At 41.1% G+C, this 24,539-nt stretch overlaps 1 protein-coding gene across 1 annotated transcript; it reads left to right on the forward strand.

Moving 5' to 3' along the window:
- The first annotated feature begins 64 nt into the window (after positions 1-64).
- On the forward strand, positions 65-23,648 carry slc12a8 (solute carrier family 12 member 8). Its single transcript, XM_023950667.1, has 14 exons — positions 65-407; positions 847-1,012; positions 1,803-1,949; positions 2,723-2,914; positions 3,014-3,245; positions 9,203-9,316; positions 9,982-10,069; positions 10,341-10,428; positions 11,978-12,124; positions 21,203-21,848; positions 21,918-22,015; positions 22,111-22,228; positions 22,382-22,442; positions 23,088-23,648. The coding sequence occupies exons 2-14, from the start codon at positions 863-865 to the stop codon at positions 23,254-23,256; spliced, it is 2,250 nt and encodes a 749-aa protein (XP_023806435.1). The 5' UTR covers positions 65-407; positions 847-862; the 3' UTR covers positions 23,257-23,648.
- The last annotated feature ends 891 nt before the right edge of the window (positions 23,649-24,539 follow it).

The following is a 24,539-nucleotide window of genomic DNA, read 5'->3' on the forward strand; positions in this document are numbered from 1 at the left end:
TTTTTATTAAACCTTTCCTTCCTGTTTTGAAGAGAAATCAACAGGTGAACGTTTCACGTAGAAGAGGATTTTAAATTGGGCCTCGTGATTCAAAATTCAACTAAAGCTGTTTGTAACCCTTATTTTAGGAAAAGAATGGCTCAAATTCAGACTTCTTCTTTCATTTTCTCCTACTTTCAACGGTAAACAAGCTTGCTCCCGGGCTTGTTGCCAAAGCTAACACTGTATCCTTGTGCAAATGCCGCAACACACCCTGGAAATGCAAGCAGTGACTTATTAAAGCTGACGCTTTAGTGTACACGCACGCAGTGGTGTCGGCTCTGTCTGTCCATCACTGAATAATTTGACTAGCTTTCAATTATTATTTATTTTCCTCCATTTTCACCAATGTTATGTGAGTGTGAAAGGTAAGGTTACGATCATTTGGAACCTGTTACACACCGTTTGAAGTTTCGGGATATTTAATTTAAGCTTTTGTACTTGTATCTTCAATTCTCTTTTTAAAATTAATGTGCTTGTTAGGCATTTTCTTTTATATTTATTGTTTTTTTTTTATTAACATTTTGGTGGGTGTTCCTAATAGGGATGCGTGTTATTCTTGGAACGGCCGAAAATGTGCTTTATTTGTGACGTCGTAACCTGTAATTAGTCGTAGCCCTGTGAAGGCAGTGGATGTGGTTCACACCCTGCGGGACCCGGGTGACCTGCTCCTGCCGCGCCGGGCGGCCCTTTTACGGGAAGAAACAGTCGTTTGAGCGCAAGTTCAAGCGCGTGTCCGCGGAGGATAGATATAGTGGAGCGGGGGAAGCGAATCCCACGTTCTGCCTCATATTTGGGCCCCAACAGGTAACATCTGCTGGCAATGCCAATGGACTCCCTACCCGTTGGATGGAGCGTGTTCAGCCAGGACCAGGAGGGCGATGGAGCTGAGCTACTCAACGGGGCGACTGCTGCCACTGCTGCCGGCGGCACAAACGCACACATTCACGATCTGTTCCACGAGGATGCACAAGTGAGGAGAAATACTATTCTAAACTCTAAACAGCTACAATCAAACCTGAAGATTATAGCCTATTTCGATTGGTAATTAGTGGGCGGTTTGACTTAAATATGTTTATAAAACTTGATATCATCAATATTAAAAAGCTGAAGTTGGTCTCAAATGACGGTTTATTGACTCTTTATTCTCTGTGATATAGTTTCCACAAAAATGTAAAGAGCAGTCGATCAATGCTCTCAAAAATGTATTAATTAGACAGAAAATAAGCTATTAGCTTCATTTCTCCCCGAAACGAGCAGACGTTTTCTTGGCAGTTTTTGAACTCACTAAAGTGTAATTAAAAATTTTCTACAGTCTAATTTGACTTTTTTTTTGTTCAAATCAATGTGGAATTGCTGTTTTTCTAGTACATCACGTCAAAAGGAACAAAAAATCCCTATATTTTTATATTTGACAAAAAATGTGTCAATGTGCTAATTTTATCAGATGTTCTTAAACAATGCCCAGTCTAATATTTAATGAAAGCACTCAAGGAAAAAAGTTTACACTTTTTTTTTAATATTTTGTGTCTTCAAATTAGCATTTTGTGGCAGAAACTTAGTATTCTGTAGGCATAAATTAGCATTTTTTCCCCCCTCATTAGCATTTTTTTGCTCACAAACTAATGCTAATTTGTTTGCACAAAATGCTAAATTGTGACCATAATTTATTTACTAACTTGAGGGAACATTTTATCCTTATTTTTTTTTCAAAGAGCATTTCCAGGGCTCCATATGAATGATGACACTGATTTTGTCTGCAGGGTTTCCAACAGTCCAGTCAGCCATGGTGGAGGATCAAGCTATTTGTGTGGGAGCCGGTGCTTTTTGGCACATGGGACGGGGTTTTCACCACCTGTATGATCAATATCTTTGGGGTCGTGCTTTTCCTGCGGACTGGCTACCTGGTGGTCAGTAGTATTTTTTTTTTTTTTTAAGTTTTTTTGCTGTGTAGGAAATGATCTCCAGCTCCTTTGGTTACGTTTTTGGAATACAAGTTCAAAGACATGGAATGTCTTAAGGCAGTGAAAGGGGGAAAGGAAAACTTTAAAGACCCACTGTGGTCATTTTTTGATCTATTGTAAAAGTCTTCCCACTTATCTTTTAATTTTGATTTGGCCATTTTTAGGCAAAATCCAAAAAAACCTGTCTTTTTCTAGGACGTGGTTTCTGCAGAGCATCGGTAGTTCGTTAGAAATTCACCTCTGAGTTGTGGCTAGGATGTGGGCCCACCCCCACTTCCCGTCCCCCATTTGCTGGGAGTTTGTTGACCGTCCGGCGTCACAAATTTGATCTTTTTCCAACTGCATTTTTTTTGGTCTGTTCCTGCTTCAAAGCAATTTAATAAAGAAATACTCAGAAATGCAATTTAAAGCTTAATTTCTATATATTTATGTGTGTGTGTGTCCTCCATCACAAGAGAAATGCCACAAGAACATGTTAAAACACCAGAACCACCATTTTCATTGCAGTTGAGCTTTAAAGACAACAATCCATGGATAAAATAAAGCCTTGAGCTAACGAAAGACCAAGACAGTGTTGCTTTTATTTCCTTGCAAAATTTCAAATAATCTTATAGAAAAAAAAATCAAACAGTAAAGCAAATTTAGTAGCAGAACTTCTAAAGAAATGATCAGTGATAGAGCAGCCCAGCAGTGACTCATATTAGGTCATCTTTTCACAGGGAAACACCGGCGTGCTGTTGGGGATGTTCCTGGTCTCCATGGTTGCGGTGGTAGCTTTAGTGACCGTCATGTCGGGGATCGGAGTATGTGAGCACTGCGGCGTTGGCAGTGGAGGAGTCTACTCCATGATCTCTACTGTCCTCGGGGGCAGAGTGGGAGGAACTGTCGGTCTCCTTTACGTGTTCGGACAGGTGAGTGATCCGTGACTGTCCCAGAATCCTTTTCAGACTGCGGTTAGTTGTAGGTTTGGATGCAGTTCATATCTCTCGTCTTGTGCTGAACCCCTGCAGTGTGTTGCTGGAGCCATGTACATCACAGGCTTCTCTGAGTCCGTGGCAGAGCTGCTGGGACTGCAGAACCAGTGGGCGGTGCGCTGCATGTCGGCAGCAGTCCTGCTGGCTTTGCTCGGGATCAACCTGGCGGGCGTGAAGTGGATAGTCAGGCTGCAGCTGCTGCTGCTGGCTGTGCTGGCAGTGTCCACTCTGGACTTTGTCATAGGCACCTTCACACACCTAGATCCAGGTAGGGCTGGGCTCGACGAAGTAGTTATTTTAGATGGAAAGATGGAGACTGTACAACAAAATGTAGTATGTGCTCTTTACTCACTCAGTGCTTTATTCATTAAAAACAAAAGCTTAATGCAAATTAATGTGCAACAAAAGAAAAAAGGCACCACTCAGTTATCAAAAACAAAAGAAATACAACAAACTCCTTAACAACTAATAAAAATATTAATAATGGTAAATGTGTAGAGCTTTACTACCTTCTAAGGCCCCAAGTGCTTTACAGCCCCAATTACCCATGCATACACACACACACACACATATTCACACACTGTGGCCAACCTATAACCACCAGAAGCAATGTAAGCAAGAATTTAGGATTCAGGAAACTGTTCCAATTGTTAAGACAAAAGAAATATGCCCCAAAACATCTCTGTGTACCCTGGTGGAGTGCTTCTTTGATTCAATAGATGCTCAGGTTGTTTAGTGGCTGGCCCGGAAAAATATGTAATATTTGGAATTTTTAGTTTTTTAATTGAGTTAAGCCCACTGGAAGGTACTGAGCCCGTGTCCTGACATTAAGATATAAAAATATATCTTGTTCCCACAGGTTATTATGTCGTTCGCACAAAATACTATTCCGTTCCCACAAGATACTATTCCGTTCCCACAAGATACTATTCCGTTCCCACAAGATACTATTCTGTTCCCTCGAAATGATTAACTTGTGCGAACGCAATAATTATGTCGTTCGAACGCAATAATTAATCCGTTCGAACGCAGTAATTATTCACGTCATAAGTCATTCACGCGGATATGCTCTCTGTACGCCGGCAAAACTAAGCCGCTATCAGCGGTAACTTCCGTGTCTGTGACCCATATTCGTTCAAAAAAGGAACATGAAAAACAAAAATTATCACTTTATAACCGTCTCAATGAATATAAGAAAAATATCAAAAGATTTATGATAACAAGGCTGTTTTGTCATACGATAGCTCCTGCTAGGCTACTACTAGCGCCGCCGCAGAGCTCTTTGATGTATGCCGGCATTTGGGCAACTGGCTGGTCTGTTGACAGACAGCTGATATTGTAGTTTAGGGTCGAATAGGAATAATAATATTCAGGACTTGTCTTTTATTAACTTTAGCAGTCAGTTCCTTTACATTCGAAGGCTATCAGGCTACATGCTAACTGACTAGCCGATCATTGATCCTGTTATGAATTTACGTCATAGATTTACAGCAGATACCTTCACATTTCTGTCTGTGTGTGTCTCATTACATTGCATTGAAGACACAGAGGATGTTTAGAGAACAGATTTATTTATTTCAAAAAGCACAAAGCATTCATCGTATTCACGTTCATTCACATGATGATGATGATCTGTGGTACGCCCTCAGTCATCTTGCTGCAAAAGCCGCTTCCTGCCGCTACTTCCGTGTCTCTGTGAGCATTCAATAGTGGTAAAAATAAAAGCAAGAATGGTCGATCTGTTATTGTCTCGATGAAAATCTGAAAAATATCATATTAAGCTGGCTGCTTCGCCTAAAGCACTTACCTTTGGCTCGTAGCATAACAACAATAGCAGTACGTCACGTTTCCCAGAATGCTTTGCTGCCAATCATTGGCCAATCACCGTGTCCCTGTGACCAAGGTCTAACAACAAGACCAATGATTGGCAGTGGGAACGGAATAGTATTTTGAGGGAACGCAATAGTATCTTGTGGGAACAGAATAGTATTTCGTGCGAACGACATAATAACCTGTGGGAACAAGATATATTTTTATATCTTAATGTCAGGACACGGGCTCCGTAGAAAGGGGTGTGGGGGGAAAAAACAGTGTACGAATACAAACACGACACTGGTGCCAAACTCAGTTTATCATCTTCTTCAAATGCTTTTAACATTTGGGTTTTTTTTGGCAAACAACTTAATCTTTTAAACGTTTTTTAAAAAACCAAATAGGGTTTTGACCACAGCTAAGGTGTAATAATGAATCATATTGATGATAAAATTTAAAGAATCTGAAAAAGCTGGTTTATTTCATGCAATAAAAACAAAATAAGTTATGGATTAATAAATTGATTGGAAAAAGAAAAAAACAATGATTCCATCTATTTGAGATAATCTTTCCTAAGCATAAAAAGACAGACTTGCATCTATGCACGCACACATGAGTCCAAATAGAATGTATTTTGTCAAAGTGGAAGCCCTAAAAACCAAAAACAACAAAGTAATAATGTTTTAAGATGTGCTTTTGTTTGAGGGAATCTTACTTTAGTCTTAAATTGCGGTCATGAGCAAGTTTCCGTAGTCTTTTCTTCCAGGAACGCCTGTCTGGAAGAAGGTTCTGTCCTTTTTTTTTCCTTTGAAGCAATATCAGGCACTGCTGTTGAAATGTCAATGAAGTTTCAGTTCAGCCATTCAGAAACTCTATTATAGTTTATTTTCAACGTTAAAGTCTATTTTCAAAAGGCAGTGGGAGAAAAGATGCATAGAGTGCATTTATGTTCAAATGAGGCACATCAGACACAAATGCTCACTAGTCTCTTTTAAGTCAACTCTTGTCATCTTTTGATCCAATTGAAAAGCGTTTTCAGTGTTCTTTTTTTTTTTTTTATTATGATTAAAAACCAAAAACAACCTTGTTGTTTTCTACGGACATAGTTTCTGCAGAGCGGCAGGCGTTCAGTAGAAATGTACCTCTGAGTTGTAGGCAGGACTGTAGTGCAGAATAACCCCACCCCCCCTTACTGTCACCCATCTGTTTACACCCGCTCCAGCTTACAGCCCCTCAAACTGCATTTTTTTTATCTGCTCCTGATTCACAACAATTTAAATAAAGACATACTCTTAAATACAATTTTAAACAGTTTTCTCTGTATATGTTCTCCATATGAGAAAAAGACTACAAGAATCCCAAAAATCCCAAAACCCCTGTTTTCATGGCAGTGGGTCTTTAAAACACAAATGTAAAAATTCAGATTTAAATGTCAGCAATTGTCAAAAGACAGTTAAATGTAAAATAATAATTATTAGGCCTAATAGTGATGTCCTGGAGACAAAAAAAAAGGAATACATTGATGAACCTTGTTCTCAAGTCCCAAGTCTGAACTCTTGGCTCAGTTCTGTGAGTGTGACTCTCATGTGTGACCCAAGTTTGAGTTTCAAGTCCAAGTCTGCATCTCTGCCAGAATAATGTAAAGTAAAGTAAAGCTAAAGTAAAGCTTCTGACCTCCAAATGCCCTGAACCTCAGTGTCAGTGACCTGATCTGTCCAGCAGATGTCACTGCATCATCGCTTATGTTGCAACAACACTTCCAGCTTAGAAAAGCCAAATTTCTCCTTTGGGATGAATAAAGTCATCTGTTTCTCTATCTGCGTGTCTGTCAGTGAGCAATTTCCATTTTATTGGTCTGTTCAGCCTTTTGCATAAAATCTCATTGGAGCGATCTTTTTTTTTTTTTTTTTTTTAAATTGAGATTCTTTTTTCTTTTTTTTTTTCTGAAGAAGATTATCTCCTTTTGTTGCTCTGCAGGAAGTCCTTCCTAACATTTCCTGTTCTCAGTCAGGGTCAACTTCCTGTTCAGTGACAAGAGAGAAGCATCAGTCTGTAAATAACACATGTGAGATGAGGAGAAAAGCTCACAGAATCTTAAAAAAATGCCGTCATGTATGACCCAGCTACAATATTTTCCCCCATTATGTTTAAAAAAAAAAATCAATTCAAGTTTCAGGGTTTAGTTTGTGGGAAATTAGGCCTGTAAAATATCACATTTTGTCTATAGTTATTGTTCTTTTTGTTCTATGGTTCTGGTTTTGCATTGATCAGTACTTTTGGACTGTTTTAGTTTGAGATATTTGACTAATTACCAAGTAAAAGTATTCATTTGTTTTTGAAACCCCGCTCATTCCCTAAAATGTTTTATGACTTCAAAGGTCAAGCATGATGGTGAGATTCTTTTGCTCTGGCGCCGTTTCAGGTGTGACAGCTGAACGTTTGTTCAGTGGATTCCTGGCTTAAGAAGAGGCCAGACTGCAGCTCTGAAGAATTAAAAAAAACATCCGTCACGTCTTTGTCCCTGAGCCGGTGTTCTTGTGACCTCATGTTGAATCGGAGAACTGGCAGACCTCTCTGACAAAGCGGGTCCAGATTAGCATGAACTTGCTGAACGCTGAGGCGTATCCTGAAAACGAGGTGGTCTTGGTTAGATAACACACCCGCTGTGTGCACCGCTGTCCAAAACCACCACAGCTGAGGTGGCTCTGCTCCATCTAGTGTTGTGCTCTTTCTGAAGTTTGTTTGTGTCGCAGACAAAAGCTGTCATCTCTGCACAGTGTTGTCATGAAAAACCGCCTACATCTCTCACCAAAAGTAAAGTTTGGTCATTTATCAACCCGGTTCCTCCACAGAACATGGATGCTTCTGGGCGTTAACCCTTCTCACCCACATTTTTGGTTTATGACAAAGACAAACGCCGGAACTGAGATCTGAAGTTTTATTGTTTTGTTTTCTACTCCAGAGAGCGCCACATCATCTTTCTGCGTGATCCAAATGATAAATATATACAGTGATCCCAGTGAGACGCGCCACGCCCTCTGTTGGACCTCAGCCTGCACTGCATCCACAGAGGTTTGGGGTAAAAGGTCAGCCGGATGTAGGGAGAGGCCTCAAAATGCTCGAGTAATCCAACTACGCATTCCAGCTAGCATCATAGGAACGCTCGGAGAGGAGAGGAGAGGAACCACAGTCCAGCTTAAAATTCCCACCCAGGAAAACAAAAAAGATGCAATGGCTTTGACTAAACAGACGTTTGAATACGCAGCCGTCATGTTGCACATTTCAAGACAAATCTAATCACTGGAGGAGAGGCTGATAATAAACCTCAACCCTTTACGTGCTCTCAAAGACAACAACAACAATTCAAATTAATTAATAAACATCCGTGTTCTGATTTTTTTGTTTCATTGCGTCTCATAAAACCAATTTTTTCCCCCGAATATTTCTAAACTGACACAGAAACTCAGATGAAAATGCTGTTTTTGGTGTTTTTAACGTGTTCTTGTGGCATTTTTCTGATGCAGGACATTTCTAAAGAAATACAGCTTCAAATGGCATTTCTGAGTATTTCTTTATTCAACTCGTTGTGAATCAGGAGCCACGCGCTCCCTGCTCCGAGCTCTGAGCGATTGCCAACGGAAGAGGATGGTGTTGCTTAGCGCCAACGGTCCCGCCCACAAAGAATTTCCAATGAACTAGTGCTGCTCTGCAGAAACTATGTCCTAGAAAACAACCGTTTTTTAAAAATGATTTTTAGCTAAAAATGGCACAGTCATAATTAAAAGACCACTGGGAGCGCATTTAAAATGGATCGAAAGCTGATTGGAGTGGAACTTATTAGGAAAGTTATTTTTTTAAATGATGGAGAAAATGAAAAAAAAATTTTTTCTTCCTTACACTTCTTTTTTTTTTTTCTCGCACTCTGTCACCCTTTCTGGCTGCCTTTGATTCTCCCTCTACAGTCTTGGAAGCTGCTGAGCTTCTGAAAAGGGTGGTAACTTCCTTTTGGATAAACATGTCATTAATCTGAGAGAACACATTCTTTCCCATCGCAAGATAACCGAGGGGGGAAATGTCCGGTGCTGCAGCATAGGCGGGTCCTTTTCAGGCTGTGCGCCTTCAATGGATCCCCAACCGATGCAGCAGAACTTTCACTCATGCATTCAGAAGAATGGCTGAAAGGATTGCCCTGCAGCACTTCTTCAAATGAAATCCATGCATTTCAAGTGGAAATGCTGTGCAAAAAATGCATCTCTACTGTTTTTCTATGAACAAAAGCGAAAACACACCTCTGCAAAACGTTTGAATGTTTATTATCCTCCTGTCACCTGGAGGTATGAAAGTGGTCTCTGTCAGTGAGGAATCTTGGTTGACTTTTGTGTTTTTGCATGCGGCTGCCTCCTCCTCCTTCAGAGCATGGCTTCATCGGTTACACACCTGGGCTCCTTCGCTCCAACACGGTTCCAGACTACAGCCCGGGGGAGAACTTCTTCACGGTCTTTGGGGTTTTCTTCCCTGCCGCTACTGGTGAGAACAGTCCACCTCAGGGGTCTGCAACTGGAGGCTCCGCAGCTTCCACCATGGTGCTATCTTGTGGGGTCCAGATGACCCCCACCCTTACGTTGACGTGTTATCCCTACCATGGCAAAGGTAAGCTGCTACCTGTCTTGTGGGGTCCAGATGACCCCACTCCCAACGTCAACATGCAAGGGTTAAAGAAAATCGTATGTTTTCTCATTTTAAAAAGTATCTTTTTTTTTTTTTTAACTGCAAGGCGCATCAAGCAAAAACAAATCAGTCCAAATAGTCAAACTTTATTGAAGTCATTCACAAACAGTTGAGGCACAGTACATATCAGTACATGAGGCTTCTGGCTACAGTACCCATAATGCTCCAACAACCCATCAAGCAGTGCGGTTTCACAGTTTAACAAAGTTGGACTAAAACATTTGAACAGATTTTTGTACTACAGATAATAAGTAAGAACCCCATAAGGCAGATTTCCCATTGTTGAAAAATTCTTTACACATTACGCCACCCACTACTACATTTGCTGCGTTGAGTTGATTGGCTCCAAGTGTTGGAAGGTTGCAGACCCCCTGTGTCAGCCTGATCCATCCAGCATTTTGTGACGAGAGTCGAGTGGTGTCTAGATTTCTGATTGTGGTGGACCCGGTGGTTTTTGTGTGCAGGGGTCATGTCAGGCTTCAACATGAGCTCAGACCTTCAGAGGCCTGAGCACAGCATCCCCGTGGGAACCCTGGCAGCTGTCTTCACCTCGTAAGGAAACACCCCAAAACGATTCCAGGCCAAACTTTCCCAGAACGCTTTGCAAATGATCTGCAGGATCATGTAGGAAGTCCTGGTTGGGCCACATTTTTGGGGTCCATGTTTCTTTGGCTCTGTGCCTGAAAACTATTTTGCAAAGAAGAGAAGAAAGCGGCCACATTCTCCGGATAGCATCAGCAGACCTTTACGTGTTCGGTTGTCCTGTCTGATTGCTCTTGTTTAGAGTGAGACTGCAGCTGTTGATAATAATTCTGTTTTGCAGGTGGTTCCTGTATCTGGTCTTTGTCTTCCTCCTAGGAGCCATCTGCACACGAGAAGCTCTCCGCTATGACTTCCTGATAGCAGAAAAGGTGAAGCTGTTTCCATTTGAGCCCGTTTCAGTTGAGTGAACTCCCAGCAAAGGGAGGCTGATGAGACATAAGGATGCACTAGAAACATGCATCACAGGATTTCATTGTCATGAGCGTTTTATTCTCTTGCACTGTCTCTTTGGTTGACAGCAGTGGTCCCCAACCCCCCCCAAAAAAAGCCTGATTTACATTTTTTCAGTCTTATAATCTGATTCTGAAGTTTTATTTTGATTCCTGGATTCTTCCCATTACGTTTGACTCATTCTTGACACTTGTTGAGGCCTTGGTCACGCATCCAAAATCCATCTGCTACTTTACTAAAGCGGCTGAGCTGAATGCTAACCTGAACCCCCCCCCCCAAAACTAGAAACATTGACAAAAACAGAAGGTATTTGGAGAGTTCTTTTTTGCAGAGAAGAGCCTGTAAGGAAACGGAGGACGAGCCTTCAACTTCAAAATAAGAGAAGAAAGCTGCATTTAAAAGACAAAAACCAGGAGTCTCTCCTCAAAATATAGATTTATTGCAACAGTTGTTCCTAAATACATATAATAATAATAATCATCCACAATATTCAGCAACCAGCTGTATATTGTTACTGCAGCTAATTAAGTTGCTTAAACAGTGGATTCATGTTTATTAGTATATCTGGAAAATAATTTTATAAACTTTTTTTATTTATTTTTTTTGCACCTTAAAAATAAGACGAATTAAGTTTTTTTTCTTTCTTTTGGCTTTTGACTATTTCACATTTTAATGTTTCCTACACAAAATCTAGTGTGCAAATGAAGTTTAAACCAGCTGCAGATTTTTTTTTTTTTTTTTTTTAGAGGATGAAGATAAATTTGACCCTGAAAAGTTACGGGAAACTGGAAGCTTAAAAAAAAAAAAAACCTCTTGACACCTACGTCAGCCTCACACAGGCCCGTCTGTGAAAATATTGCCTGACATTGAACCATTCTGTGGCCTGAAAAGGGTTGGAGGCCACTGCTCTAATCTACACAGAGTGAATAGAAGCTGCTCCTTGCTGTTGTGAAGGGGCCAAAGCGATGCTGCATTTGAAAAGAAAAGGGTTAGTGCCTTGAACAGGCTGGGGGGGTGGGGTGGGGGGGTTGTTTCAGCCCCCAAACCAGCTGCTGTTTGCTGATCTACATCCACATGTTTTTCTCACCGTTATCACTCCTTTCGGCAGATTTTCTTCGTTTTCTCATCCCTAACAGCTCTGAGTGTGCGTTCTGTCCTCCTTAACCTGCAGGAAACACTGTTGTTCAGTGTCCCGTCTAAAGAAATGAGCATGTGCTCAGATAAATAAAGTGCTGCATCTGTGTAAGAAGCTCTGTAAGTAAAACGACTGTTTTGAAAATGGATCTAAAACTCCTAAAATAAGAATGTCTATGTGCAGCTTTGACCTGGCCTTCTCAATCAGGGATCCGCTCTCATTGTTTTTCTAAAGGGCTGGCTGCAGCGGAACTAACTGGGGTGTAACTGTTGCAAGCTCTCAGCTCCACCTCATCCTTTTTCACCCTCTATTTGTTTTCCGTCTTCCTCCAGGTCTCCTTGGTGGGTTTCCTCTTTCTGCTGGGTCTCTACATCTCCTCGCTGGCATCCTGCATGGGCGGCTTGTACGGAGCTCCCAGGATCCTCCAGTGCATCGCCCAGGAGAGGGTCATCCCCTCACTGGCTTTCCTGGGCAGAGGGGTGGGTGGAAGCGCCATGACATTAGATGGGAGTGTTTGACAAGGGTGTGTGTTTATGCACAGCTTTAGTACACACAAGCCCAAAGGGGACTTTTCTCTGTGTACAGACCAACCCACGCTAAAGCATCATCTTTGGATGATTGTTCAAGCAAAACTGAGCAAGCAGAGCTCATTAAATATGACTTAGCATTGATGATTTTTGCATAGTTGCTTATTTTTTTGTCTGCATTCATTAATGTCATCAATTGATTGTATATGAGAACTGGACTGAACGACCCCTGCCCCCCTGGCTTTCCAAATATAAAGGACCCACTGGTTCCAAGAGCCGAAATCCCATAGATTTCTATTGAGAAATAAACGGCTATTACTTAATTATGCTATTTGTCAATCTAGCCACAGGGGTTGCAAGCCAGTTGCCTCTGTGCCGGTCCCAAGCCCGGATAAATAGAGAGGGTTGCGTCAGGAAGGGCATCCGGCGTAAAAATTGCCAAAATAACCATGCGAATCATCCACAACACTTTAGACATACCGGATCGGTCGAGGCCCGGGTTAACAACGACCGCCACCGATGCTGTTAACCTACAGGGTGTCGGTGGAAATTTGACTACTGTTGGTCGAAGAAAGAGAGGAGGCAGAAGGGTCCGTGGCCAGAGAGAGAAGGGAAAAGGCAGGAACATAGGTTTGAGAATAGGGACTCTTAACGTTGGCACAATGACAGGGAAAGGCAGAGAGCTGGCAGACATGATGGAGAGAAGGAAGGTAGATGTACTGTGTGTGCAGGAGACAAGGTGGAAGGGCAGCAAGGCACGTAGTATTGGAGGAGGATACAAACTGTTCTATCATGGTGTTGATAGGAAGAGAAACGGGGTAGGAGTGATTCTGAAGAGGGAGTTTGTAAACAGTGTTCTAGAGGTGAAAAGAGTCTCAGACAGGATGATGAGCCTAAAGTTAGAAATTGAAGGGGTGATGGTGAATGTAGTCAGTGGGTATGCGCCACAGGTTGGCTGTGAGTTAGAAGTGAAGGAGAGATTCTGGAGTGAGTTGGATGAGGTCATAGAGAGTTTTCCCAGAGGAGAGAGAGTTGTTATTGGAGCAGACTTTAATGGGCATGTTGGTGAGGGCAACAGAGGTGATGAGGAGGTGATGGGCAGGTTTGGTGTGAAGGAAAGGAATCTGGAAGGACAGATGGTGGTGGACTTTGCGAAGAGGATGGAAATGGCTGTAGTCAACACTTACTTCCAGAAGAGAGAGGAACATAGAGTGACATACAGAAGTGGAGGTAGGAGTACTCAGGTGGACTACATCCTATGCAGACGAGGTCATTTGAGAGAGGTTAATGACTGCAAAGTGGTAGTAGGAGAGAGTGTAGCCAGACAGCACCGCATGGTGGTGTGTAAGATGACTCTGGAGGTCAGGAAGAAGAAGAGAGGGAAAACAGAAAAGAAGACCAAGTGGTGGAAGCTACAGAATGAAGAAACTTGTGAGGAATTTAGGCAGAAGTTGAGACAGGTCCTGGGTGGTCAGGATGAGCTTCCAGATGACTGGGAAACTACAGCAGAGATTATCAGGGAAACAGGTAGGAAGGTGCTTGGTGTGTCATCTGGAAAGAGGAAAGACGGTAAAGAGACTTGGTGGTGGAATGAGGAAGTACAGGAATGCGTCCAGAGGAAGAGGTTGGCTAAAAGGAAGTGGGATGTAGAAAGGACTGAGGAAGGTAGACAGGAGTACAAGGAAGCGCAGCGTAGAGTGAAGAGAGAGGTGGCAAAGGCCAAACAGAAAGCTTACGATGAGCTATATGACAGGTTAGACACAAAGGAAGGAGAGAAGGACTTGTACAGGCTAGCCAGACAGAGAGACAGAGATGGGAAGGACGTGCAACAGGTAAGGGTGATAAAGGACAGAGATGGAAAGGTGCTAACAACCCAAGAGAGTGTACAGAAAAGATGGAAGGAGTATTTTGAGGAGCTGATGAATGTGGAAAATGACAGGGAAAGAAGGGAGGAAGATGTGGTTGTTGTGGAGCAGGAAGTAGCAGAGATTGGAAAGGATGAGGTTAGGAAGGCTCTGAAAAGGATGAAGAGCGGAAAGGCCGTTGGTCCTGATGACCTACCTGTGGAGGTATGGAAGTGCTTAGGAGAGACAGCAGTGGAATTTCTAACAAGGTTGTTCAATAGGATTTTAGAGAGTGAGAAGATGCCCGAGGAATGGAGGAGAAGCGTTCTGGTTCCGATCTTTAAGAACAAGGGTGACACGCAGAACTGCAGCAACTATAGAGGAATAAAGTTGATGAGCCACACAATGAAGCTGTGGGAAAGAGTAGTGGAAGCCAGGCTTAGGAAGAAGGTGGAGATTTGTGAGCAGCAGTATGGTTTCATGCCCCGTAAGAGCACCACTGATGCCATTTTTGCTTTGAGAATGTTGATGGAAAAGTACAGAGATGGTCAGAAGGAGCTGCATTGTGTGTTCGTAGATTTAGAGAAGGCGTATGACAGGGTGCCGAGGGAGGAGCTGTGGTACTGTATGAGATTGTCTGGAGTGGCAGAGAAGTATGTCAGAGTAGTTCAGGACATGTATGAGAGAAGTATGACGGTGGTGAGATGTGCTGTAGGTCAGACAGAGGAGTTCAAGGTGGAGGTGGGACTACACCAAGGATCAGCTTTGAGTCCTTTTTTGTTTGCTATGCTGATGGACAGGCTGACAGACGAGGTAAGACAGGAATCTCCCTGGACAATGATGTTTGCGGATGACATTGTAATTTGCAGTGAGAGTAGAGAGCAGGTGGAGGAACAGCTAGAGAGGTGGAGGTTTGCTCTGGAAAGAAGAGGCATGAAGGTCAGTCGTAGTAAGACAGAATACATGTGTCTGAACGAGAGGGATCAAGGTAGAAGCGTTAGGTTACAGGGGACTGAGGTGAAGAAGGTGCAGGAGTTTAAGTACTTGGGGTCAACAGTTCAGTGTGATGGGGAGTGTGGAAAAGAGGTGAAGAGGCGAGTGCAGGCAGGTTGGAGCGGTTGGAGGAAAGTGTCAGGAGTGTTGTGTGACAGAAGAGTGCCAGCAAGACTCAAAGGAAAGGCGTACAAGACAGTGGTGAGACCAGCTCTGCTCTATGGGTTAGAGACGGTAGCAGTGAGACAGAGACAAGAGGCTGAGATGGAGGTAGCGGAGATGAAGATGTTGAGGTTCTCCTTAGGAGTGACCAGGTTAGACAGGATAAGGAACGAGTACATCAGAGGGACGGCTCACGTTGCCTGTGTTAGGGACAAAGTCAGAGAAGCCAGACTGAGATGGTTTGGACATGTTCAGAGGAGGGATAGTGGATATATTGGTAGAAGGATGTTGGAGATGGAGCTGCCTGGCAGGAGGGCAAGAGGACGGCCAAAGAGGAGATACATGGATGTCTTAACAGAGGACATGAAGTTGGCTAATGTTAGGGTAGAAGACGTCCATGATAGAGTGAGGTGGAGGACGATGATTCGCTGTGGCGACCCCTGATGGGAAAAGCCGAAAGAGAAAGAAGAAGACTTAATTATGCTATTTGTCAGAATAACAATTGTTGCTCTGCTACGTTTATTTAACATGTTCCTGCCACTTCTAATTTCTTTTAATTATATTTTTTCTTGTTATGAACTGACCAATCAGATGCCTCAATAAAAGTAGTGGTCTCATCCCAGACGTTCACAATGTCTGACAGATTCTCCTGAGCCTGGATTCAAGTGGAAGGGCTGTGGACTTCCAACAAGCCAGTTGCTATGGAAATGATGACTCAGACCGATTTGGTTCAGTCACTGCTCAATGATGTCATTTGGCTCCAACATGGCGGTGTACGTATCACGTTAAAAAAAAATTTCAACTGAATTGACTTAATTTGGTTGGAGTTGAAAGTAAGCCATTTTCTATAAATAACGTCACTGTCACTCAGTCCAGTTCCTTTATACTGTCAATGATTTTATATACACAGACCAAAAATATAAACGCAACACTTTTTTATTGCTCCCATTTTTTATGGTATGAACTCAAAGATGTGAAACATTTTCCACATACACAAAATTACCAGTTCTCTGAAATATTGTTCACAAATCTGTCTAAATCTGTGATAGTGAGCACTTCTCCTTTGCCAAGGCAATCCATCCCACCTCGCAGGTGTGCCATATCAAGATGCTGATTAGACAGCATGATTATTGCACAGGTGTAACTTAGACTGGCCACAAGAAAAGGCCACTCTGAAATCTTCAGTTTTGTTTTATTGAGGGGGTCAGGGGACTCAGACAACCAGTCAGTATCTGGTGTGACCACCATTTGCCTCATGAAGTGCGACACATCTCCTTTGCATAGAGTTGATCAGGTTGTCTATTGTGGCCTGTGGAATGCAATGACAAAAGTGTTGCGTTTATATGTTTGGTCAGTATATATTTAGATAGATAGATAGATAGATATAGATATGTTAACATGAGCAAAAAATGGTTCTTAATGCAGAGTTGCTGCTTTTTTCGCACTATAGAGCTCGCTGGGTTATAAGGTACTCCATCAATGAATGGTCTATTTTTGAAATGATGTCATAAATAAGGTGAGGCATTAAGTGAGACAAAAGAGTCAGCGATGAGTCTGTCGGTCAGACTTCATCACCTGCGTTCTCAGTATCTCTAGAACTTGTTTGTAACACGCTACTACACATTAAAAGCGTTAGCCGCATTAGCTGCATTAGCATATTCACAATACCTGTAGCTCCTAACCTTATTTGCAACACGTATAAAACCAGATACTGCTCAAAGAAACGATACTGTGATTACGCCAACTCCCAACCTTGTTAATAACATGTGAATAAAACACAGTCCGACCCCCCCAACATGTTAGCCGCCTTAGCGTGTTCACAGTTAAACCCCACCAAACATTTTGACAGAGTGGCAGTTACCCTTCAAAGTCGATTCAACATAAGTGAGCAGAACTAGAATTAATCCATATGCAAGAGTCTCTGGATTATAAAATGAATTTTTTTATTTGATTTTTTTTTTTTTAAACAAAATAAAGGCTCTTAAGTGTGCCTTATAGTGCCGAAAATACGGTAGTGGAGAAAAATGCAGCAACACGTCTATAGTAAATACGAGTGTAGATAAGAGTCAAACTGATCTGTACTTAAGTGTCAGAACATGCTTTGGTCTTCACGGTCAGGTGAGTTCACCCTTTAACAGCGGAGATCTCTCCAGCGACAGCTAAATGACATGAGGTCTTTGGCATAGCCTAACTATTGGACCATTCAGACGATCAACGTGAACCAGCTGATTCTGATGAAGAGAAAAGCAGCTTTTCATATCGGCGTTGCACCGATACCGATGCAAAGCCCATTTTCTCCTCAACTAATTCAGTTGTTTTAATTGCATAATCACTTTACTACTGTAAGGTGTTGCATAGCAGCGCAAAGCTGCATTTTTGGAATGAAAGTCAAACATTGAAAGTTCAAATGTTCACATTAAACCAAGAAACACGTCAAAGAGGATTGCCATACTCTGAACTCTGGAGAGCCACTGACACGTTTTTGTTCCAAAAATGGGATCAGGTGAAATTGTTTTCATCTTTACATGCAGGTGTAGGTGGAAAAAGTTTCAAATAAAGATCCAGAGGGACTTTGACAGTTCATCTTAAATAGTAAAAGCCCCGTTTAGCATATACGTGCTGGGGTGTGGTGTTTAGATTCTGGAGGAAGAGGTTACAGCACTACCTAATTATAGAGCAGAAGTGATCATGCAGCTTCAGAGGCAAAGAGGTGGAATACACCGCTGCTGTACTCCTATGCAGTCACGTTACCGCCGTGACCCCGTCCTCCAGAGCTTTCTTCAGGCTGCCCTGTCTACTGGCAGCCTCTGACCTCTCCGTTGACTGGAATGAAGCTAGAGACATCTTGGCCCAAATCAAAGCCTGAGAACAAACGCAGGAAGGCGGACGGGCAGGGCCCCGCTCTGCTATGTGCTCTGGAGGCCTGCCAGCAGTCCTCCTTAAACCACACAATCAGACAGTGGAGGTAAAACAAATGGAACACGCCCAGCTCTGAAAGTCTGTCTTTAATTTAAGAAAGGGATTCTTCTTGAAATCTTCATTTAGTTCCTAAGGATAAATGGATGCTGTCATCCAAGAAGCAAAGCCCAGTTTGGAATAGCAATACGATGAAAGGGTTTTGTGGGGATTTTACAAAAAGAAGACACTTATTCCTTGGGTTTTTAAAAAGTCATCTCATCCTTTTAAGGTTCAGGTCAGGGGTCGGCAACCTGCGGCTCTGGAGCCGCATGCGGCTCTTTCATCCTTGTGCTGCGGCTCTCTGTGTTTTTGTAAAATAACTATCTAAGATTTTCGTGGTGCCTTTAACACAGTCGCAATAGCGAGCGGGCAGGAGAAAGAGAGCAGCGTGAATGAGCGGAGGGGGCGTGTCTGCGGCTGTGTATGCCGACCAGACTCTGTTATGGGATGGAAAGTTCCTCTAAGAAGACAGTCAGTGTTGATCTCGTAGAGAACACACGAGCCCCCCCCCAAAAAAGCCTTTTTTTCCCCCCCCAGACTAAAAAATCCCATTTCCGCGTAATATTAATTAAATTTGCTATAGGGCGCCCCTACTATCATGTCAACTTGCTCTCTGAGGACCGTGTGTTCTCTGTCTGTGGAGAACACACTGGGAGGGGGTTGCATGCGGGGGGGAACAACGAACAGGTAGAGAGGTGGGGCGGGGGCTCAGACTCACCGCTTATGATTCCAGACCCGCAACAAACTAACAGCTGCTTCATCCATAATAAATAGTTATCATCCATAAAATGAATATACTTTAGTGGGTTTACTGGATTTAAAAAAAATTAATAATATAAAAGAAGTCTGCATCAAAGTGAATTTGTTTCCTCCATCTCACTCATCTTAACTCTGGTGTTTGACAGACAGAAAAGTCTATTTAAGGTTGTGGAAAATGGACAAAAGATCAAATTAAACATCACACTCAGAAATAATTAAAATAAATAATTAAATAAATATCCTGACAGTATTTTGAATCGATAAAAGAATCGCCAAATGAACTATCGCGATATATCGGCAAAATGATTTTTTCTAACACCCCTAGTGTTGCGGCTCCCTGTGCTTTCATGTCTGTGGGAAACTGATCCAATTGGCTCTTTGAGTGGTAAATGTTGCTGAACCCTGGTTTAGAGTATTAACAGGTTAAACAACCTTGCATTATATAAAACACAAAATGACAGCACACTCTCTTGTTACATAAAAAATATTCATGATGAAACTTTGCTTTTTGCCTGACCCCCTAATTTTGACTAGCTTTAAACGTCACATATATGATCTTACGGGGCTTTAAGATTAGGGCTAGTACATCAGTGACTTTAAATATTCTTCATGCATTTTAGTATTACTGCCTAAAGATTTACAATTCAGTGGAGGTGTTTTAAAGAAATATGAAGATACACCAGTTCTGGGACTGATGACTCATCCCTGCCCAACACTGTACTAGGTATCTGTACACCTACATCTGTGTGAGGCACCTTAACATCTACACCTGTACTAGACACCAACACCTGTACTAGACACCTAAATCTGTACACCTTTACACCTACACTTGTACTACACACCTTTACACCTACACTTGTACTAGACACCTTTACACCTACACCTGTACTAGACACCTGTACACGTACACCTGTACTAGGTATCTGTACACCTACATCTGTATGAGGCACCTTAAAATCTACACCTGTACTAGACACCAACACCTGTACTAGACACCTTTACACCTACACCTGTACTAGACACCTTTACACCTACACCTGTACTAGACACCTTTACACCTACACCTGTACTAGACACTTGTACACGTACAGCTCAACTAAACATCTGTACACCTACACTTGTACTAGGCATCAGTACACCCACACCTGTACAAGGCACCTACTCTTCTACTAGATACCTATACACTTATTTTTGTACTAAGAGCCTGTAGACCTACACTTGAAATAGACACCTGTACTTAAAGTTTTAAATAAGTTGTTAGTTTTGATCATTTTATAAATCTAAAATATTTATGGGAGAATAAAAACCTTTCTGTTGCAGCTTAATTAAAATTCTGGAGACTTTCAAATTGACCACAATCACAAGATTCTGTACTGTTTATAAACTTTTTCTTTTTTTTCATCTTTTAGCAAAGTGATGTTATTCCCCACTGTCGACTACCCTATTGAAATCATATAAGAACATTTCAGATTGAACATCAGCAGTTGCTCAGCTACACCTGGGTAAAGACAAAGATCCTCCATGGGGATAAGAACTGCCACTCTGCAAAAACAAAAAAGAAACACAATATGAAATACAGTCAACATAGAAGGAAATTTTAAATAGACAGGCTGTCCACAGAAGAGTTGATATGTAGGAAATTAACTGTTAATTTAATTCATTTGTATGCATATTTATTTTGCAACCTTAAAATGTTTAATAGGTTATTTGATTTAGCAAACAATAATATGTAGTTGGCTGATTATTCATTGCAGTTTTTAATTTTTGGGTGTTTCTTTTTAAACACAAAAAAATAAAATGAGAGAAAAAGGTATTCCTTTAAGCATTTATCTTACAGAATTTGGTTGATTAGGCTAAAACGAACCTAAACTTTATTGTGATAATGCATGTGTTCTTACCTATGCAGGTTTGTAAATTACTCTAGATATATTATAAGAGATAAAAATCAACAAAAAATGTCAAGCATCAAATTCAAGAAAAATGACACATTCTCAGTTTAAAGTCATTTTATTTATTTAAACCAACAAGATTGTAGTTTATTTCCTATGTGAGTTACACATTAACTAGATTTTATTTTTTTAAAGGAGGAAAAAACAGGTTTCAACATTATGAGAATAAGTTATTTAGCTACTCTTTGATTTTCTGAGAAGAAAAGCTATCATCTTGCCTGGATTTTCACAATAAAGTTTTAACATTTTAATGAAAGCCATTGCTTGGATTCCAACTTAGTGGAATATTTGTCCTGAGCTTCATAGAGACTTTAGATTCTTTTGAAAAGTCACCAACCATTTGTATCTTTCTGTTTTGCTGGCAGAAAGGCCCCAACAAAACTCCAGTGGCATCCATCATCCTGACCAGCCTGGTGACCATGGCCTTCGTTTTCATTGGCCAGGTCAACGTCCTTGCGCCAATCGTCACCATAAACTTCATGCTCACCTACAGCTTCATTGACTACTCCTACTTCAGCGTGGCCATGACCTTCAGGCTTCAGAGAAAACAGACGAGAAACGCCTTTAGTCCTGGAAGAAGACGCCGGCGCAGGTCAACAAAGCCCAGTTCCAGACCACTCATTGAATCTGCCCTTCCCAACTACGGGAGCCCACAGGGCAAAGGTACTCTGTTGGAGTTTACCAGAGACATGGACCAGATCTTTCCATTTGTCGTCAGGCCTGAGTCAGGAGCTGAGGGGGTGCTCTCTAAGCAAGAGCCAAGCAACAAACCTCAGTCCAGAGTAGCTACCACCAAGCAGAAGCTGATGGAGAGCTTTGGCCTAGACCAGAACAGTAATGATTTCTCCAAGGGGACAGAAGGTGAGCCATGCTCATCTCCACTGCAGGAGGAAGCTCACTCACCGTGTGAGGAAGAGACGAGGGCTGCACAACAACCAGAAGCTAAACGCCTCATGGAAATGTGCAGTGGGGATCTTGAGCGGTCTGCAGAAGCTCACAGTCGCAGCACAGGTGACGTCCTTCACCCATCAAACACAAAGAACGTTGTCCGTTTGTAACAACTGAAGCTAAATTTCACAGATGCTGAAGGTAAAGAACCACACCGGGGCTTTGAAATCCAGCCGATGAACAATTCCATCTATGCAAAACTGTGTAACCACTGGATTGCTCTCTTTGGGGTAATTCTAAAACACATACTGTACAAACTGTTCTTTTGCCTTTACTTGGTTAAATAAGTGAACTTAACAAAACCATGTTTTGTTCTTTCTTTCAGGCTGTGAGTTCCACATTGATCATGTTTGTTATTCAGTGGGTTTATGCTTTGGCAAACATTCTGGTGGCCGTGCTGCTCTTCTTCTACATTGGGAAGACGAGTCCTGGTCTGCCTAAAGGTACCTCTCTGACTTTGTCAATCACTAATGTTACTTTTTTTTTTTTAGCACAGGTAGACCGAAACAGATCAATATATCTGTATACTTTGGGATATTTAAACTTGGTCATCTTAATACAAAAAATGAAGTAACTTAACTTTGATTTCTTGACAGGAATTGCATCCCAGTTCAGTTTTTTCACATGGATCAAGTCAGTGATAAGTGGCTTTTGCAGGTATTGTGTTAATCAATTTATTATCCTAAAAGATTTAAGGGAGTTTTTTGTGGGTGTGTCACATGGATTGACACACTAATGCTAGAAAAATTGCCAGAAAAATAATGTCTCTTACTATTAAATAGTTTGTCGTGTTAAAATTGAGCTCATAATAAATGTCCAAGTCCAAGATATTAATATTAACATTAAATGATTGCTTAAGAAAATAATAGTTTGAATCTGATATTAAATATCTACGGAGCCCCTAAAGGGCCATTGAAAAAAAAAAATTTGAAGCAAAAAAAAAAAAAACTAACTGGTGTGCACCCGTTATTTATTTTTTTTTTTACTTCAATTGTTGTTGTTTTTTACTTCAAATGTTTTTTTTTTCACTTCAATTTTTTTTCAATGGGCCTTTAGGGGCTCCGTAAATATCAACCGTGTACTCCATTTTAATTGATTAAAGCAACATTTACATGTAAACATTTGATTTTTTAATGCCACATAAGGTGTGCTGCTTTAATTTGAAAGGTCAAATTGAACCTAATTTCGTTTTTTTTGGTGTGGCATTAGAAATGTGTTTATTTTTTATAATCCTTTTTTGGGACGTGTTTTGTCTAAATTTTCATCATCATTTTTAGTAAAGACTTTTTTTTTGCTTGTCAGAAAGCAGAATTCTCCCCAAGATGAAATTGTTCTGACGCCCTCTTTATCTGGGATTGGACTGAAAACCAAGCAGCTGACGGAGGAAAACGTCGACTTTGCGTCACGCCACCGCTTTCATCAGTCCTCGTTTGTGAGTGCAGATCATATGTTGCAACCAGCAGGCCACTGACTGACTGACTCAAATACAGTCACAAATCCAGCTGAAAATCCTCTCTCTCTGCCTCACACTGTGTCACAATATTTTTTGTGGAGATGTAAACAGAGCACACTTTCTGACGAACCAAAACTTTCAGTGGCTTTGCAAGGAAACTTGAGCCTTTTCTGCAAAGAAAGTGTCGGAAAAACAAGAGGTGCTAAGCAAGTTTCTATGATTCCATTTTTTAAAGTGATATAAAAGCTTAAATATACATTGAAATGTGGCTTGTAACGCGATCTCTGTTTTTGTAGCCGTATTCTTCATTCTGGTGCTTGTAAAGCCTGAAGAACCCTGTATATGTTAAAAAAATAAAAAAAATAAAAATTGAATAAAATATGAATACATTATAAGAATGAAAGATTTGATATAGTTTTTGTGCTTTTCTGACTTGTCATGTGTGGCTCAAACCGTTCACAAAGCAAATGTAGTTAAAGGTTCAACAGAAGTCAAATACTTTTACATAATGATATATATATTTTTATTTGGTACATTTTTGCTACCAAAAAAAAACACTCTCATCCTGCAGACTAAAGATTCAGCTCCTGATGTTCTTATTAAACATTAAGTTTTTATTTGATATGAATGCATTTTTATATTTATTTTAAGAAAATTAGTTTCTTTGGTTTTCATGTCATTTGGATGCAATTATTTGTAAGATTGTTGCCCTAGGAAAGAAAAATAAAACATGTGAAAAGCACAACCTCCTCTTCAGAACAGCAAACTTTCAGAAGCCACTTGATTTGTAGAATTACTTCTAATTTTTGCATAATCCCATCAAAGATGTTCTGTTTTTGTTGCAGCTTGTGCTCACAATAGTCCTTGTCAAGACTAGGCTGGTGTAAAGGTTTGTCTGCAAAGATTTGGTAAATTTATAGTTCTGAAAGTGAATCTACATGAATGCATTGAGGTGTTTTCTGCAGGAATGAGCACATTAGTAATTCAGAGCATTGCATTGTGCACTTTCATGGTCTTTTCTTGGTTATGTTTTGTTTAATGTGAGTGTTTTCTATTTAGTTTGACAGAGAATGATCCAAGTTAGATTAACATTAGAGCTATCCAGCTTAGAGCCAGATTTCAGTGGAAAATGAAAATTTGGTCAACAATAAAAGTTCAACTTAATACTTTGTTAAATACCCTTCGTTGTAAATGACAGCAGTTAAACATTTTCTGTACGTCTTCATAAGGTTTTCACAAACTGTTGCTGGTATTTTGGCCCATTCCTCCATGCAGATCTCCTCTATAGCAGAGATGTTTTG

This window comes from Oryzias latipes, chromosome 21 (genome assembly GCF_002234675.1).
Source record: "Oryzias latipes chromosome 21, ASM223467v1".
Classification (NCBI taxonomy): domain Eukaryota; kingdom Metazoa; phylum Chordata; class Actinopteri; order Beloniformes; family Adrianichthyidae; genus Oryzias; species Oryzias latipes.

Coding starts and splice junctions, on each gene's coding strand:
- slc12a8 (XM_023950667.1), top strand. CDS start 863: ATGCCAATGGACTCCCTACCCGTTGGATGGAGCGTGTTCAGCCAGGAC. Junction 1,950..2,722: donor TGCGGACTGGCTACCTGGTG/GTCAGTAGTATT, acceptor ATCTTTTCACAG/GGAAACACCGGCGTGCTGTT. Junction 9,317..9,981: donor TTTCTTCCCTGCCGCTACTG/GTGAGAACAGTC, acceptor TTTTGTGTGCAG/GGGTCATGTCAGGCTTCAAC.